This window comes from Heptranchias perlo, chromosome 8, assembly GCF_035084215.1.
Source record: "Heptranchias perlo isolate sHepPer1 chromosome 8, sHepPer1.hap1, whole genome shotgun sequence".
NCBI lineage: Eukaryota > Metazoa > Chordata > Chondrichthyes > Hexanchiformes > Hexanchidae > Heptranchias > Heptranchias perlo.
Window position 1 is genome coordinate 52,864,291 of NC_090332.1, and position 16,821 is coordinate 52,881,111.

The 16,821-nt window shown below is 41.1% G+C and overlaps 1 protein-coding gene across 11 annotated transcripts in view; it reads left to right on the plus strand.

Moving 5' to 3' along the window:
- The window catches only part of LOC137324615 (AT-rich interactive domain-containing protein 1B-like), a 648,069-nt gene extending 631,832 nt beyond the window's left edge, over window positions 1-16,237 (plus strand). For all 11 annotated transcript variants that reach the window (XM_067989102.1, XM_067989104.1, XM_067989111.1 and 8 more), the window contains 2 exons: window positions 5,403-5,533; window positions 13,274-16,237. In XM_067989102.1, coding sequence (XP_067845203.1) covers window positions 5,403-5,533; window positions 13,274-15,010 — 1,868 coding nt within the window. In that variant the 3' untranslated portion in view covers window positions 15,011-16,237. The remainder of the gene's footprint in view (window positions 1-5,402; window positions 5,534-13,273) is intronic.
- Window positions 16,238-16,821: the final 584 nt, after the last annotated feature.

Below are 16,821 nucleotides of genomic sequence, written 5' to 3' on the forward strand. Positions count from 1 at the left end.
TGAACAGGGGTGTAACATTTGCAACCCTCCAGTCCTCTGGCACCATCCCCATATCTAAGGAGGATTGGAAGATTGTGGCCAGAGCCTCTGCAATTTCCACTCTTACTTCTCTCAGTAACCTAGGATGCATCCCATCTGGACCGGGAGACTTTTCTACTTTGAGTACTGCCAATCTTTTAAGTACTTCCTCTTTATCTATTTTTATCCTATCCATTGTCACTACTACCTCCTCCTTTACTGCTACAATGGTAGAATCCTCTTCTCTAGTGAAGACTGATGTGAAGTATTCATTTAGTGCCTCAGCCACACCCTCTGCCTTCACAAGAAGGTCCCCTTTTTTGTCCCTAGTCGGTCCCATGCTTCCTCTGACTACTTTTTTACTATTTATATGTTTATAAAAGACTATTGGGTTCCCTTTTATGTTAGTCGCTATTCTCATACTCTCTCTTTGGCCCTCTTATTCCCTTTTTTAGATCTCCTCTGTACTTTTTGTATTCGACCTAGTTCTCTACTGTATTATGAACCTTACATTTGTCCAAAGCCTCCTTTTTCCGTTTCATTTTAATCTGTATGTCTTCAGTCATCCAGGGAGCTCTAGGATGCCCTTCCTTTCCCCCTCGTAGGGATGTGTGTACTCTGTACCTGAACCAACTCCTCCTTGAACAATGGGAGGCCTTCAATTATTGTTTTGCCAACCAATTTTTGATTCTAATCCATCTGGGCAAGATCCCTTTTTAACTCACTGAAATTTGCCCTTTTCTTGTTAAGAATTTTAACATTTGATTGTTCCTTGTCCTTTTCCATAACTATTCTAAACTTAATGATACTATGATCACTGTTCCCCAAATGCTCCCCCACTGAAACATGCTCCACCTGCCCCATTTCATTCCCCAGAACTAGTTCCAGCAAAGTGTCCTTCCTGGTTGGGCTGGAAAGACACTGTTCCAGAAAATTCTCTTAAACACATTTCAGCAATTCCTCCCCCTCTTTGCTGTTTACACTGTTACTGTCCCAATCTATATTGGGATAACTAAAGTCCCCCATTATCACCACTCTATAGTTCTTGCATCTTTATGTAATTTGCCTGCAAATGTTCTCCTCTACCTCCTTCCCATTAATTGGTGGCCTATAGTATACACCCAGTAGCGTAATAGCTCCTCTATTGTTCCTTAATTCTAACCAAATAGATTCTGCCTTTGACCCCTCAACTACATCATCCCTTTCCAGTGCTATAATAGTTTCTTCAAACAATACTGCCTCCCCCCCCCCCCACTGCCTCCGATTCTTTCCTTCCCTACCTTTCCCAAATACCTTGTAGCCAAGAACCCAATCCTCCCCTTCTTTGAGCCAGGTCTCTGTTATTGCCAATATATCATAGTCCCATGGGGCAACTTGACCAACCTTATTTACCACGCTACATGCATTTACGCACATGCACTCCAATCTCATCTTAGGCTGCCTCGCATTTGCCCCGTGTCTGATCCCTCCTATTTCTGAACTATTCTTTACTCTAGTGCTACTTGTCCCTCCCAGTCCTCTGTGCACCTTGTTTTTCCTCTCTAATGTTTCCTCCTAGTGCCCATCCCCCTGCCAAATTAGTTTTAAACCCTCCCCCACAGCACTAGTTAACCTACATCTAACTACCTATCTATGTAGGGGTACATTTTTTGTCTTCACCACCTGGATGGGGAACATTGCACACATTAATTTAAATTTATGGAAAATTAGGCAGTCTTTATTATCAACATGCGATTCTCCCTGCCGATTTTCCTTTCTGCAGTCCACCCAGGCAATGCTCAATGTCCAGCAGTAAAGACAAAATGTACCCCGTTGTCTCTGCCATGATAGATGGTGCAGTATCGTCTCTGTAAACTTACTTGCTGAACCACTACCACATTAATGCCTATCTTCTTGCCAGTTCATGTTGTGACAACAGATATTTATGCGTATATTTATTTCCGATGGATCTTTCAAGCTGGTCCATACATGTAGTTAATGTTCATTGCTCACCTTTTTTCCCATATATCTCTTGATCATTTAGAAGGTATATGCATTGCTCTGAGTATAGCTAATTCCATGTAATAAAAGAGCACGTGAATGTTATAGCGGGTCTTTTTAACTTCTCATTACTGTTCTTTGTTTTCTTTGGAATTCTCGTGGAACACTTCAATTCATAAGTATTGTCAGAATAATGGTATTTATAGAGATATATGTTAGGTGTTGCTTTCTGTCCTGTTTGTGTAAAAATTTGTTGAGAAATTCACAGTAACATTCCTTGCTTACCCTGCAGTTCTTACGTTAAACACCTCTTTTACTTCATCCCAAGTGCATGACACCACGTTGCTATCTACTCCCATACTTTACATATTTTGATGGTTGTGCAACCCTTATCTTTATAGAGGCTAAATAACCACTTCCCTCCATCTACAGGACCCTGGAAGGCAGCATCACAAAATCTCACTTTCCTTTGATGATGCTTATGCTTCATTCGGAGCAATTTTCTCTACTCTTAGATTACCAGAAAATGTGTTATAAAATCACTCAACAGCATTATGCAGGTGCATACTGATATCCATTGAGCATAAGAGATACCACATCCCAACTCAAAAAAAAAGTGATAAAAATCGTGTGATTTATTGTGTTTTTAAAAAATTAGAACAAAAAAGGTAACACTCAGTTAAGACATTTTTCAAGTGTAGAGTAACTTTGAAGTCTAGCCTCAATGCCATCGCTCAAACAAATCCCAGCAATAAGGAATTCAGTGTTTATGTTAACTGATACTGCTGTTAAAGGCATTGAAGACTCTGTTCACACAGCTATTTATTTAACAGGTTTCAGAAAAACAGGGAACTTGATCATTGACTAAGTGAGCTTGCTTAAAAGCTTGCTTAAACAAAAGCATTACTCAAAACATATGTATCTTAATCAGGATTGGCCAAATTGATTCGCCTTGGGCTCTACAGCTTTGTAAAGGCTAAATTTTCACAGCATGTTTTAGGCCTCCAATCTGTTGCTCTGCAGCTCAGCCTAAATTGCTCAGCCTAACCCAGTAGCTTAATTACATGTTTAGTCTAGGCAAAAGCACTCCCTATTGTGCAATAGTTTCATCTAAACTCCAACCCTATTTATCATTTTTTGTTCGTTCATGGGATGTGCGCGTCGCTGGCAAGGTCAGCATTTATTGCCCAACCTTAATTGCCCTTGAGAAGATGGTAGTGAGCCGCCTTCTTGAATTGCTGAAGTCGCGTGGTGATAACTTTTGCAGAGTTGTTACCAACGACACTCTTGCCATTAGAGGCAATGCAGTAAACAACCTGACAATAGTACCATCATTAGTTTTGGAAAGGGATTTCATTTGGTGTCCCTGTCTGCTGGGTCAGCTGATAGAAACATAATTGTAAACAATTTTACAACACCAAGTTATAGTCCAGCAATTTTATTTTAAATTCACAAGCTTTCGGAGGCTACCTCCTTCCTCAGGTGAACGATGTGGAAATGAAATCCTCGAAATAAAGTCGCATTTATAATTCACAGAACAATGCTTGGTGATAACAGACAGTTTTTTCAACTGCCCATTGCCAAGGCAATCAGTGTGCAGACAGACAGGTGTTACCTGCCAGGTCTCAGAATATACAAATCACCAAAAAAAACAACAAACAAAAAAAAAACAGAGATAGAGAGGTAGAAACATAGAAAAGACAGCAACTGACCCGTTATATTAAAAACAGATAACATTTGTTCGCTGGTGGGGTAACGTGTAGCGTGACATGAACCCAAGATCCCGGTTGAGGCCGTCCTCATGGGTGCGGAACTTGGCTATCAATTTCTGCTCGACGATTTTGCGTTGTCGTGTGTCGTGAAACATAGACATAGAAACATAGAAAATAGGAGTAAGAGTAGGCCATTTGGTCCTTCGGGCCTGCTCCTCCATTCAAAATGATCATGGCTGATCGTCCAACTCAGTACCCTGTTCCCGCCTTTTCCCCATATCCCTTGATCCCTTTAGCATTAAAGATATATATCTATCTCCTTCTTGAATACATCTAATGACTTGCCTTCTGTGGTAGAGAATTCCACAGGTTCACCACCGTCTGAGTGAAGAAATTTCTCCTCATCTCGGTTCTAAATGGCATACCATGTATCCTGAGACTGTGACCCCTGGTTCTGGATTTCCCAGCCATCGGGAACATCGTCCCTGCATCTAGTCTGTCTAGTCCTGTTAGAATTTTATATGTTTCGATGAGATCACCTCTCATTCTTCTAAACTCTAGTGAATATAGGCCTAGTCGACCCAATCTCTCCTCATACATCAGTCCTGCCATTCCAGGAATCAGTCTGGTAAACCTTCGTTGCACTCCCTCCATGGCAAGGACATCCTTCCTCAGATAAGGAGACCAAAACTGCACACAATACTCCAGATGTGGCCTCACCAAGGCCCTGTATAACTGCAGTAAGACACCCCTGCTCCTGTACTTGAATCCTTTTGCAATGAAGGCCAATTGAAGGCAATGTGATGGCTGGCTTGTACGATCTTTTCCTAGTATTTAAATGAGCTACACGGAGCATGTGTTTACCTCGCTGCCACTGACTGCAGCTGCAATTGCAATAGCATTAGCAGTACGGTGAACAAGGAAGCACTGCCATCTCCGAAGGACACAAGACTCACAAAAATAGGTGGTTTCTGCAGATGCCTCCAGAGGCAGCCATGTTTTCTGGCCACTGGCACTGGCTTCACCTGCATGTTTTGACCAGTGAAGCAGTCACTGGCCCCTATGCACAATCCTCAGCTATAGTCAGAAGCAAAATTATCAATCATAATTTTAAAATTGCACATATTCATTTGTGTCTCTGTTCCGTGTACTGTGGAATTTGCCCCACAATTCATTAGAGTGGTTTCCACATAACAGAAATTTAAGACAATATTGCAGAACTACTGCTGAAGTGATCTAAAAGTGTTATCAGAGCTACTACAATTTAGATTGATGAACCTCTTCTACTGAGATGAAAGCTCAAAACACCAAAAACCTCAGTGTCCCTCCCTGTAAAGGAAATATTGTTTGTGGCCTGTTTTTTTTTAAACTGTAACTCTTGGCCTGACTCACAGGGGACTCCAGCACACGTTCATAAGGACCGACAAGCTCATTTTACTTTAAATAAAGTGACCTATTTGATGTGTGTCCCTCTTTTTAAAAAAAAACTTCATGGGTTTACAATCTACACCACTGTTGACAATCATGAATCCCATTCTTAACATTTCTGTGATGTTGACAGCCGTATGCCAGTTCTTCCATTATTTAAAATACAGATGCACCAACAATTAATGTTAAATTGATTCATTGAGAAATTCAAAGTATAGGTGTTACTAATAAATGATTCTTGATGTGCTATTAATGATTTTCCAGGAGCCCCAGAGGCATGGCGAGTTATGATGTCCCTCAAATCTGGTCTGTTGGCTGAAAGCACTTGGGCTCTGGACACCATCAACATCTTACTTTATGATGACAGCACTGTAGCCACATTTAACCTCTCCCAAGTAAGTGAATTTACTTGTAATTAAGATATTCTGTTGTATAATTTTAAAGAGCCTGTGATCTGAAGCTGCCTGCTTCAGTTAAAGTCTGATCATTAGTGTCAGTGGCTCTGGAATTCTCTTCCTCTCCAAATACATCTATATCTTTTTATGTAAACTTGTATGTTCTGTGCTTCTCCTGCAACCATTATAATTTGAAAATCCTTTGCTGCTCAAGGAATCAGAGAAATCAGACTAGCTAGTTGGTTTTGCAGTGATGACTAATTCCATTGCAGTTTTCGGCTGATGGAGTCAGATGATAGTAGTAGTATTGTTCATTCTCCTGTCAAGATACTGTGCTCAAACTGTTAAGGGAACAACATGAAACAGTACAACGCAGCAACAAATGGGAAACAGTGTGCAGCCATGGGTTTTGAAGTCTTACTAATGGAAGTGCTGTAATGCTAAAGCTGTGCCAATTAATTAATTATTGAGAAAATGAGCAACTATCAGTTTAAATTGTCATGTTGTCAAGCTATCTGTTAGGGTATGGTACAATAGTATATGCACATTTGACCTCAAGCACTCAATAGTATTTTGGGGCTTCTGTTTATTAACTAGGTAATGAACATAAATGCTGATGGGAAAATGTAATTTGAATCATAGAATCATACAGCACAGAAGGAGGCCATTCAGCACATCATGTTTCTGCCAGCTCTTTGAAAGCGCTATCCAATTAGTCCCACTCTCCTCTTTCTCTATAGCCCTGCAAATTTTTCCCCTTCAACGACATAGAGGCACTGGAGGATGATACCAGCACTGAGAAGGATGTACTTATCAAGAAAGGCTGAACAGGCTGGGGGTGACCTAATAGAGGTCTTTAAAATTATGAAGGAGTTTGGTAGGGTAGATGTAGAGAAGACGTTTCCAATTGTGGGGGAGACCAAAACTAGGGCCATAAATATAGGAAAGTCACCAATAAATCCAACAACAAATTCAGGAGAAACCTCTTTTCCCAGAGAGTGGTTAGAATGTGGAACTCGCTACCACAAGAAGTAATTGAGGTGAATAACATAGATGCATTTAAGGGGAAGCTAGATAATAAGCACATGAGTGAGAAAGGAAAAGAAGGATATGCTGATAGGGTTAAATGAAGAGGGGTAGGAGGAGGCTCATGTGGAGCTTAAACACCGGGCATAGACCAGTTGGGCCGAATGGCCTGTTTCCGTGCTGTAGAGTCTATTTAAGTATATATCCAATTCCCTTTTAAAAGTTACTATTGAATTTGCTTCCACCACTCTTTCAGGCAGTGCATTCCAGATCATCATTGCATAAAAAAAAATTCTCCTCATCTCCCCTCTGGTTCTTTTCCATTCACCTTAAATCTGTGTTGTCTGGTTACTGACCCTCTGGTTACCGACTGTTTCTCCCTATTCATCAAAACCCTTCATAATTTTGAACACCTCTATTAAATCTCCCCTTAACCTTCTCTGCTCTAAGGAGAACAATCACAGCTTCTCTAGTCTCTCCACATAACTGAGTCCTTCATCCCTGGTACCATTCTAGTAAATCTTCTCTGCACCCTCTTCAAAGCTTTGATATCCTTCCTAAAGTGTGGTGCTCAGAATTAGACAAAATACTCCAGCTGAGGCCTAACCAGTGACTTATAAAGGATTCGCATAACTTCCTTGCTTTTGTACCCTATTCTTCTATTTATAAAACCAAGGATCCAGTAGGCTTTTTTTAAACAGCCCTATCAACATGTCCTGCCACCTTCAACGATTTCATAGAAAGGTTACAGCGCAGAAGGAGGCCATTCGGCCCATCAAGTCCGTGCCGGCTCTATGCAAGAGTAATCCAGCTAGTCGCACTCCCCCGCCCTTTCCTTGTAGCCCTGCAAATTTTTTCCTTTCAAGTACTTATCCAGTTCCCTTTTGAAGGCCATGATTGAATCTGTCTCCAGCACCCCCTCGGGCAGTGCATTCCAGATCCTAACCGCTCGCTGTGTAAAAAAAAGTTTATCCTTATGTCACCTTTTGATCTTTTGCCAATCACCTTAAATCTATGTCCTCTGGTTCTTGACTCTTCCGCCACTGGGAACATTTTCTCTATCTATTGTGTCTAGACCCTTCATGATTTTGAATACCTCTATCAAATCTCCTCGTATCCGTCTCTGTTCCAAGGAGAACAGCCCCAGCTTCTCCAGTCTATCCACATAACTAAAGTTCCTCATCCCTGGAATCATTCTAGTAAATCTCTTCTGCACCCTCTCTGAGGCCTTCACATCTTTTCTGAAGTGTGGTGCCCAGAACTGGACACAATACTCCAATTGTGGTCAAACCAGTGTTTTATAAAGGTTCATCTTACTCTATGCCTCTATTTATAAAGCCCAGGATCCTGTATGCTTTTTTAACCACTTTCTCAACCTGCCCTGCCATCTTCAACAATTTGTGCACATATGCCCCCAGATCTCTGTGTTCCTGTACCCCTTTTAGAGTTGTGCCCTCTAGTTCATATTGCCTCTCCTCGTTCTTCCTACCGAAATGTATCACTTCACATTTTTCTGCGTTAAATTTCATCTGCCACGTGTCCGCCCATGCCAACAGCTTGTCTATATCCTCTTGAAGTCTGTCACTATCCTCCTCACTGTTTACTACCCTTCCAAGTTTTGTGTCATCTGCAAATTTGGAAATTGTGCCCTGTACACCCAAATCCAAGTCATTAATATATATCAAGAAAAGCAGTGGTCCCAGCACTGACCCCGGGGAACACCACTGTACACCTCCCTCCAGTCCGAAAAACAACCGTTCACCACTACACTATTTCCTGTCCCTTAGCCAATTCTGTATCCATGTTGCTAATGCCCCCACTTTATTCCATGGGCCGCAATCTAACGTGCGGCACTTTATCAAACGCCTTTTGAAAGTCCATATACACCAGATCAACTGCATTGCCCTCATCTACCCTTTCTGTTACCTCATCAAAAAACTCTTATCAGGTTAGTTAAACACGATTTGCCTTTAACAAATCCATGCTGGCTTTCCCTAATCAATCCACCCTCGTCCAAGTGACTGGTAATTCTGTCCCGGATTATTGTTTCTATAAGTTTGTGTACAGAAAATGTACAGCACAGAAACAGGCCATTTGGCCCAACAGGTCTATGTACATAAACCCCCTTTAAAATTGTACCATTTAGTTTATATTACCTCTCCTCATTCTTCCTTCCAAAATGCATCACTTCACATTTCTCTGCATTCGCAATGTGACTGTCCATTTCACCAGTCTGTTTATGTCTTCTTGATTTCTGCTCTACTATCCTACTCACTGTTTACTATATTTCTGAGTTTCGTGTCATCTGCAGTCATTTAAATTATGCCCTGTGTACCCAAGTCCAGGTCATTAATATATATCAAAAAGAGCAGTGGTTATAATACTGACTCCTGGGGGATACCTGCGAAAAACAACTGTTCACCACTACACTCTGCTTTCTTATTCAATTTCGTATCCACACTGCCCCTTTAATCCCATGAGCTTCAATTTTGCTAACAAGTCTATTATATGGTGCTTTATCAAACGCCTTTTGAAAGTCCATGTACACAACATCAACCGCACCACCTTCATCAACCCTCTTCGTTATTTCATCAAAGAACTCAATCAAGTTTGTCAGACACGATTTGCCTTTAACAAATCCATGCTGGCTGTCATTTATTAACTCATGTTTTTCCAAGTGCCAATTAATTTTGTCCCAGTTTATTGTCTCTAAAAGTTTCCCCACCACTAATGTTAGGCTGACTCTCTCCCCTTTTTTGAACAGGGATGTAACATTTGCAACCCTCCAGTCCTCTGGCACCACTCCGATATCCAAGGATTGAAAGATTGTGGCCAGAGCCTCCGTGCACAGCCACCTAGGATGCATCCCATCTGGACCAGATGACTTTTCTACTTTGAGTGCTGCCAACCTTTTCAGTACCTCCACTCTATTTTTATCCTATCCAATTTCTCTACTACCTCCTCCTTTACTGTGACATTCACAGCATCCTCTTACTTTGTGAAGATAGATGCGAAGTATTCATTTAGTACCTCAGCCATGCCCTCTGCCTCCACAAGAAGAGCTCCTTTTTGGTCACTAATTGGCCGCACCCATCCTTTTACATTTATATATTTTTAGAAGACTTTAGTGTTCCCTTTTAAGATACCCACCAATCTTCTGTTGTTCATTGAGCATGACAGTAGGCTGTTGCTCTAATGCTTTTGGAACAACAGGATAGATTTTTATGATTTAATGTTCCTGAATACTACAACAACAACTACTACTACTACTACTACTTGCATTTATATAGCTCTTTTGACGTCGTAAAATGTCCCAAGGCGCTTCACAGGAGTGGAATCAAACAAAATTTGACACCGAGCCACATCAGGAGATATTGGGACAGGCTTGGTCAAAGAGATAGGTTTTAAGGAGCGTCTTAAAGGAGGAGAGAGAGGCACAGAGGTTTAGGGAGGGAATTCCAAAGCTTAGGGCCTAGGCAGCTGATGACACGGTCGCCAATTAAAATTCGGGATGCGCAAGCGGCAAGAATTGGAGGAGCGCAGAGATCTCGGAGGGTTGTAGGGCTGGAGGAGGTTTCAGAGATAGGGAGGGGCGAGGACATGGAGGAATTTGAAAACAAGGATGAGAATTTTAAAATTGACGTTTTCCCAGACTGGGAGCCAATGTAGGTTAGCGGGTGATGGGAGAATGGGACTTGGTACGAATTAGGATAAGGGCAGCAGAATTTTGGATGAGCTCAATTTTATGGAGGGTGCAAGATGGGAGGCCGGCCAGGAGAGCATTGGAATAGACAAGTCTAGAGGCAACAAAGACATCAATGAGGGTTTCAACAGCAGATAAACTGAAGCGGGCAGAGATGGGCAATGTTACGGAGGTGGAAGTAGGCGGTCATGTTGATGGAGTGGATATGAGGTCGGAAACTCATCTCAGGGTCAAATATTACACCAGGGTTGCGAACGGTCTGATTCAGCCTCAACGGTGACCAGGGAGAGGGATGGAGTCGGTGGCTAGAGAACAGACTATGTGGTGGGGACCGAAGACAATGGCTTCAGTCTTCCCAATATTTAGTTGGAGGAAATTTTTGTTCATCCAGTACTGGATGTCGGACAAACAGTGTGACAAATCAGAGACAGTGGAGGGGTCAAGGGAGGTGATGGTGAGGTAGAGCTGGGTGTCATCAGCGTACATGTGGAACGTGACGTATTTTTGGATGATGTCGCCGAGGGGCAGCATGTTAATCGCTTTAGTAATCAATTAAATAATCATTGTACTGAAATGATTGCATTACCCATTGTAATACTATCTTGGTATTATTCACTCATGTCATCTCCAAACATTCTGGTATGGTTTGTTCCTGGAGTCAGCAATGCCCTGGAGTACCTTTTCAGTTGTCTTTCAAGATGCAAAACTATATGCTCGTGTCTGGTACATGAACAGATTTATAGCACAGATAAAGGGAAAAAAATGCACATAGTATCATCGTCGGTACAGCACAGGAGGAGGCCATTCAGCCCATCATGCCTATGTCAGCTCTTTGAAAGAGCTATCCAATTAGTCCCATTCCCCTGCTCTTTCCCCATAGCCCTGTAAATTTTTTCCCTTCAAGTATTTATCCAATTCCCTTTTGAAAGTTACTATTGAATCTGTTTCCACCACCCTTTCAGGCAGTGCATTCCAGATCATTACAACTCGCTGCGTAAAAAAATGTTTCCTCATGTCGCCTCTGGCTCTTTTGCCAATCACCTTAAATCTGTGTCCTCTGGTTACTGACCCTTCTGCCACTGGAAACAGTTTCTCCTTGTTTACTCTGTCAAAACCATTCATGATTTTGAACACCTCTCTCAAATTTCCCCTTAACCTTCTCTGCTCTAAGGAGAACAACACCAGCTTCTGTAATCTCTCCACATAACTGAAGTCGTTCATCCCTGGCACCATTCTAGTAAATCCGTTCTGCACCCTCTCTAAGGCCCTGACATCCTTCCTAAAGTGTGGTGCCCAAAAACTTGGAAATTTGAAAAAGTTCTGCTGAAGGGTCCCACCTGAAATGACAACCTTTGAATGTGAGTGATCTGGTTTGCATATCCAGCATTTTCTGTTTCTATTACAGTTTTATAGGGCATCAACTATTAAAGAAAAAGGCAGTGCAGTTGCTTCTAGAGACTGTGCATCTACAGACACCATTCTTGAGGGCAATGTAAACAAAGGTGAAAACAGCTGTGTTTCCTGGCTATCAGCGGGCTGAACTGTTCAACTGACCTGTACAAGCCAATAAACCAGTTTTGCATTCACAGCCTGTACATATCTTACCCAACCATTGAGGAAGGTACAGTGACAAGAAATGTTCTGCTGTGAGGAGTGGGTGCTACAGATGTATCACCCAATTTTGCAGAATATTCCTTTTCTAATAAGCAGCATTGTTCAAACCTTTTACTTCAAAGTTTACTTAAAGGTAATTGTGGAAAGTGTATACAGTGTATTCCTGATCTGAAGTATCCCAAAATCTGTCAGTGTATCCTGTTTTTTTTCCTGTCTTATGTCAGCTCACAGCTTCATGAATAGTTCTTCAGAGGTGAACTTCTCAAACTTTTGTGAAATGCTTTTGTTCAACTTTGAAAAGCTAGTAATTTTATTTCAAATTATTTTTTTTAATGTAGGTTCTGTATGCTGCTGGCATAAAGTCATTATAATGAGTGTTCTTCTGAGAGAGCTGCAGTGGTTTTCAAAATTTTGTGTTTGGAGAACCCCTGTAAAATTTCACATAATCCTGTCCTAATTTCTGAAAGACTGTACCAGCTACCTAAAAAGTTCTATAATTGCAGGACTTTTTTATTACTGTAAATACAGCAATAAAAATAATGTTACTAAAAAGTCAAAAAATATACAGAATAATCAAAACACTGTATTCACAGCACATGGTTACACCTGGCAGACAGAAACCCAATGACCACATGAACACCCTAGGATCCCATTGCAGATCACATAGGCTCATTTGAAAGCCTGTATTCTGCAATGAACTGTTGCTGATAAGTATCATAGTAGGTACAGCACAGGAGGAGGCCATTCAGCCCATCGTGCCTCTGCCAGCTCTTTGGAAGAGCCTTCAAACTAGTCCCATTCCCCTGCTTTTTTCCCTTTTGAAAGTTATTATTGAATCTGCTTCCACCACCCTTTCAGACAGTGCATTCCAGATCATTACAACTCGCTGCGAAAAAAAAATGTTTCCTCGTCGCCTCTGGCTGTTTTGCCAATCACCTTAAATCTGCGTCCTCTGGTTACCGACTCTTCTGGCACTGGAAATCATTTCTCCTTATTTACTCTATCAAAACCGTTAATGATTTTGAACACCTCTATCAAATCTCCCCTTAACCTTCTCTGTTCTAAGGAGAACAACCCCAGCTTCTCCAGTCTCACCACATAATTGAAGTCTCTCATCCCTGGTACCATTCTAGTAAATCTCTTCTGCACTTTCTGTAAGGTCTTGACATCCTTCCTAAAGTGTGGTGCCCAGAATTGAAAACAATACTCCAGCTGCAGCCCAACCAGTGTTTTCTAAAGGTTTAGCATAACTTCCTTGCTTTTGTATTCTATGTCCCTATTAATAAAGCCCAGGATCTCATATGCTTTATTAACAGCCTTAGAGTAGATTAAGTAACTGCAGAAGAATATGCTTGGAACTCTGAAGTTATGTCCTTTTATTTCTGTTTTTGTTACAGTTGTCTGGTTTCCTGGAGCTTCTGGTAGAATATTTCAGAAGATGCTTGATAGAAATATTTGGAATTTTAAAAGAGTATGAGGTTGGAGATCCAGGTCAGAAGGCGCTCCTTGATCCAGATGCATTTAAGAAAGATGATGTTAACCATACCAAGGGTGATATTAGGAAGGAGGAGGAGGAAGAAGAAATTGACGACGATGATGATGATGATGATGACTATGATGATGACGACCAAGAGGAAGATGGCCAATCAGAAAGTGAAGACAGCCGAATCAACTTTGCAGCAAATGATTCACAAGTGCGTGATGAAAAGCCAAAACAAGCCAGTAAATTTGATAGGCTGCCATTGAAGATTGTGAAGAAGAAGGATCTTTTTGTAGTTGACCACACAAATAAACTTGGCCGCGTTCAGTTGTTTGACAGTGGATTGCTCCATTGGAAAATTGGTGGAGGTGACACAACAGAGCACATTCAAACCCATTTTGAGAGCAAAATGGAAATGCTGTCACGCAAGAGGGTGACGGGATGTTTAAGTGCCCCAAGTAAAGAGAAAAAGATCAATGAAAACATCAATACAGAAGAGCAGCTGGAAAAGAGTATAACAGCAACGATAGATGATGTATTGTCAGCTCGGCCAGGAGCCCTGCCAGAAGACCATTCCATTGGTTCGGCTTCTGAGACAGAAAGCGGTAAGTTTCTCTTTGACATCCACCAATCAAAAAAACACAGAAATATAAAGTTATTGGAGGATGAGTCTTGCAGCCGTGATGAGACTCCATTGTGCACAATCTCTAACTGGCAGGACTCATTGGCAAAACGCTGTATTTGTGTGTCAAATATAGTTCGTAGCTTGTCTTTTGTGCCTGGGAATGATGCTGAAATGTCAAAGCACTCAGGCCTAATACTCATTTTGGGGAAGCTGATTTTGCTTCATCACAAGCATCCAGAAAGAAAGCGAACACCGCGGACATATGAGAAAGAGGAAGAAGAGGACGAAGGGGTAGCCTGCAACAAAGGCGAGTGGTGGTGGGACTGCCTTGAGGTTTTACGGGAGAACACCTTAGTTACATTAGCCAACATTTCTGGGCAGCTGGACCTGTCTATATACCCAGAAAGCATTTGTTTGCCAATATTGGATGGCTTGCTACACTGGATGGTATGCTCTTCAGCAGAAGCCCAGGATCCTTTCCCAACAGTGGGACTTAATTCAATCCTATCACCGCAAAGACTTGTGTTGGAGACCTTATGTAAACTCGGCATTCAGGACAATAATGTGGATCTCATCCTGGCAACTCCCCCTTTCAGCCGTCAGGAGAAACTGTATGCTACTTTGGTTAGGTACGTGGGAGACCGGAGAATTTCAGTCTGCCGAGAAATGTCTGTTGCTCTGTTGTCAAACTTTGCCCAGGGGGACACTTTGGTGGCAAGAGCTATTGCTGTGCAAAAAGGAAGCATCAGCAACCTGATCAGTTTCCTTGAGGACGGCCTTACTGTGGCCCAACTTCAGCACAGTCAACCTAACCTGATGCACATGCAGCCTCCACCCATTGAGCCAACCAGTGTGCACATGATGTGTAGGGCAGCCAAGGCTTTGCTTGCCATGGCTAGAGTAGAAGAGAACCGCCCGGAATTTGTTTTACACGAGGGTCGCTTGCTAGATATTTCTATATCATCTGTTCTGAACTCTATGGTTGCATCTGTCATTTGCGATACACTGTTCATGATTGGTCAGTTATGACAGAAGTGGGAAGCCAAGCATGTGTGAGTGGAGACAAAGAAGTTGCATTTGATTGGCTGTTTCTGTTATTTATCCAACAACAAAAATAATCTTTGCTCCTCTGCCCCATTTATGAAAGAAATTGGGCTTTAAAAAGGTAGTCAATTTGGTCAAATATAAGATGGAAATAAATATTTGCTGTCTATGTGTATAAGTACTTTTTAAAAGATTTTTTTAACCAAAGTTGCTGTCTAGTACAGTCGGGGTTATCTTTATCCCTAGATTCCCTTTGGGTGTTTCTTTCATGTTTGTATGATATTTTTGGAAGCAAAAAAAGGTGAATTTTGAAATGTGGCAAACATTGTACAATTAAATATTCTTTACCACTTAAAAAAAAAGAAAAAGGAAAAAAAAGGAAAAAAAAGCACCAGAATAATTTTGAAATATGTACACACCACAGAAAGCGCTGTGCAATAGAACTTAGTGATCTAGGTGTAGGGGATCAAAAAAAAGGTGTGCATAGTCCACTGTAAAACACAGAAGAAATTAAAATGCATTAGTCTAGCAGCAAATAAACTGTTGACCTGGGTTGGGGGGAGGGAGAGAAAGCGATAATAAACACAAATTGCTTCCTCATGATGCTGTCATATTCATACCTTCCTTGACCTTCCACAGTATGACAGTCCTCAGCCATCTCTTAGTTCACTCAGTTTACCTTTTGATATTTTTTTCCTACAGCCAAAGGGCTGTAATGTATATAGAAGTTGTACATTGCACATACCCTCAAACTATTTCTGTTGTGTTTGTTTTTTTTTTGTTCCTTTTAGAATGAGGTTTACAGTTTTTCTTTCTCCATGATGTGGTAAGGTTTTAAAAAAGTGGTAGATTTTAATTATTTTTTTTAATTATATATTTTTGGCCATATCTCCTATGAGGGTGATGTACAAGTTTCTGTATGTATAAAGTCGTGCTCTATTTCAAGGAGAGCAGCTGATCACATTTTGCTTCATAATCAAGGTGTGGAAAAGGTTGAGTACAGGTGATCAGAAATTTAAAAAAAAAATGAAGAAACACAATTTCAGAAATTTTTCAGTGATGCGAATCAGCATATTTGTATTTCAGATAATGTAGTTAAAAACTTGATGTAAATTCCTCCTTTTCCTCTGGCTTAATGAATATCATTTATTCAGTATAAAATCTTTATACTATATGTTCCACATGTTAAGAATAAATGTACATTAAATCTTGTTAAGTGCTGTGATGATTGTTCTTGAATAATTTTTTAAATGATGCAAGTGCTTTGAAAGGTTCCATCAGCACTGCTTGGATTGAATCTTAGTGGAAAAATATAACCATACTGCAGGGAAGATTAGTTGCCTAGGCCAGTGACTGCTCTTCTGTCATTGCTCTAACTCCCTGCAGACCCTGATGCATCACAGGTCCCAGAAGCAGGATTTACTGATCACTGATGCTTATTTTAAAATGCAGATGGCCTGAAAGGAGATATGTAGTAATACAATATATGGGTTCATCTGACATCATCTTGTCTGAACTCTGAGACTGTGATGCAGCCTTTCGTCCAACTGTTTGATTTTGTTTTACCCAATATACAGTTTTGAGTTATTTATGGAAGTTTTTAATTTGCAGTGACTTACATCAAGTTTTACATTCAGAAATGCCTCGAATCTTTCTGCAGTGATGTGTGTGAATGCATACATCACTAGCCTGTGTATATGACCAAATGTCATATTGATCATTCAGCTGGTTGGTAGTCATTACCAAGCAGTGGGACATTGGGCTGTTCAGCACCTTGCATATAGTGTATAAAATGT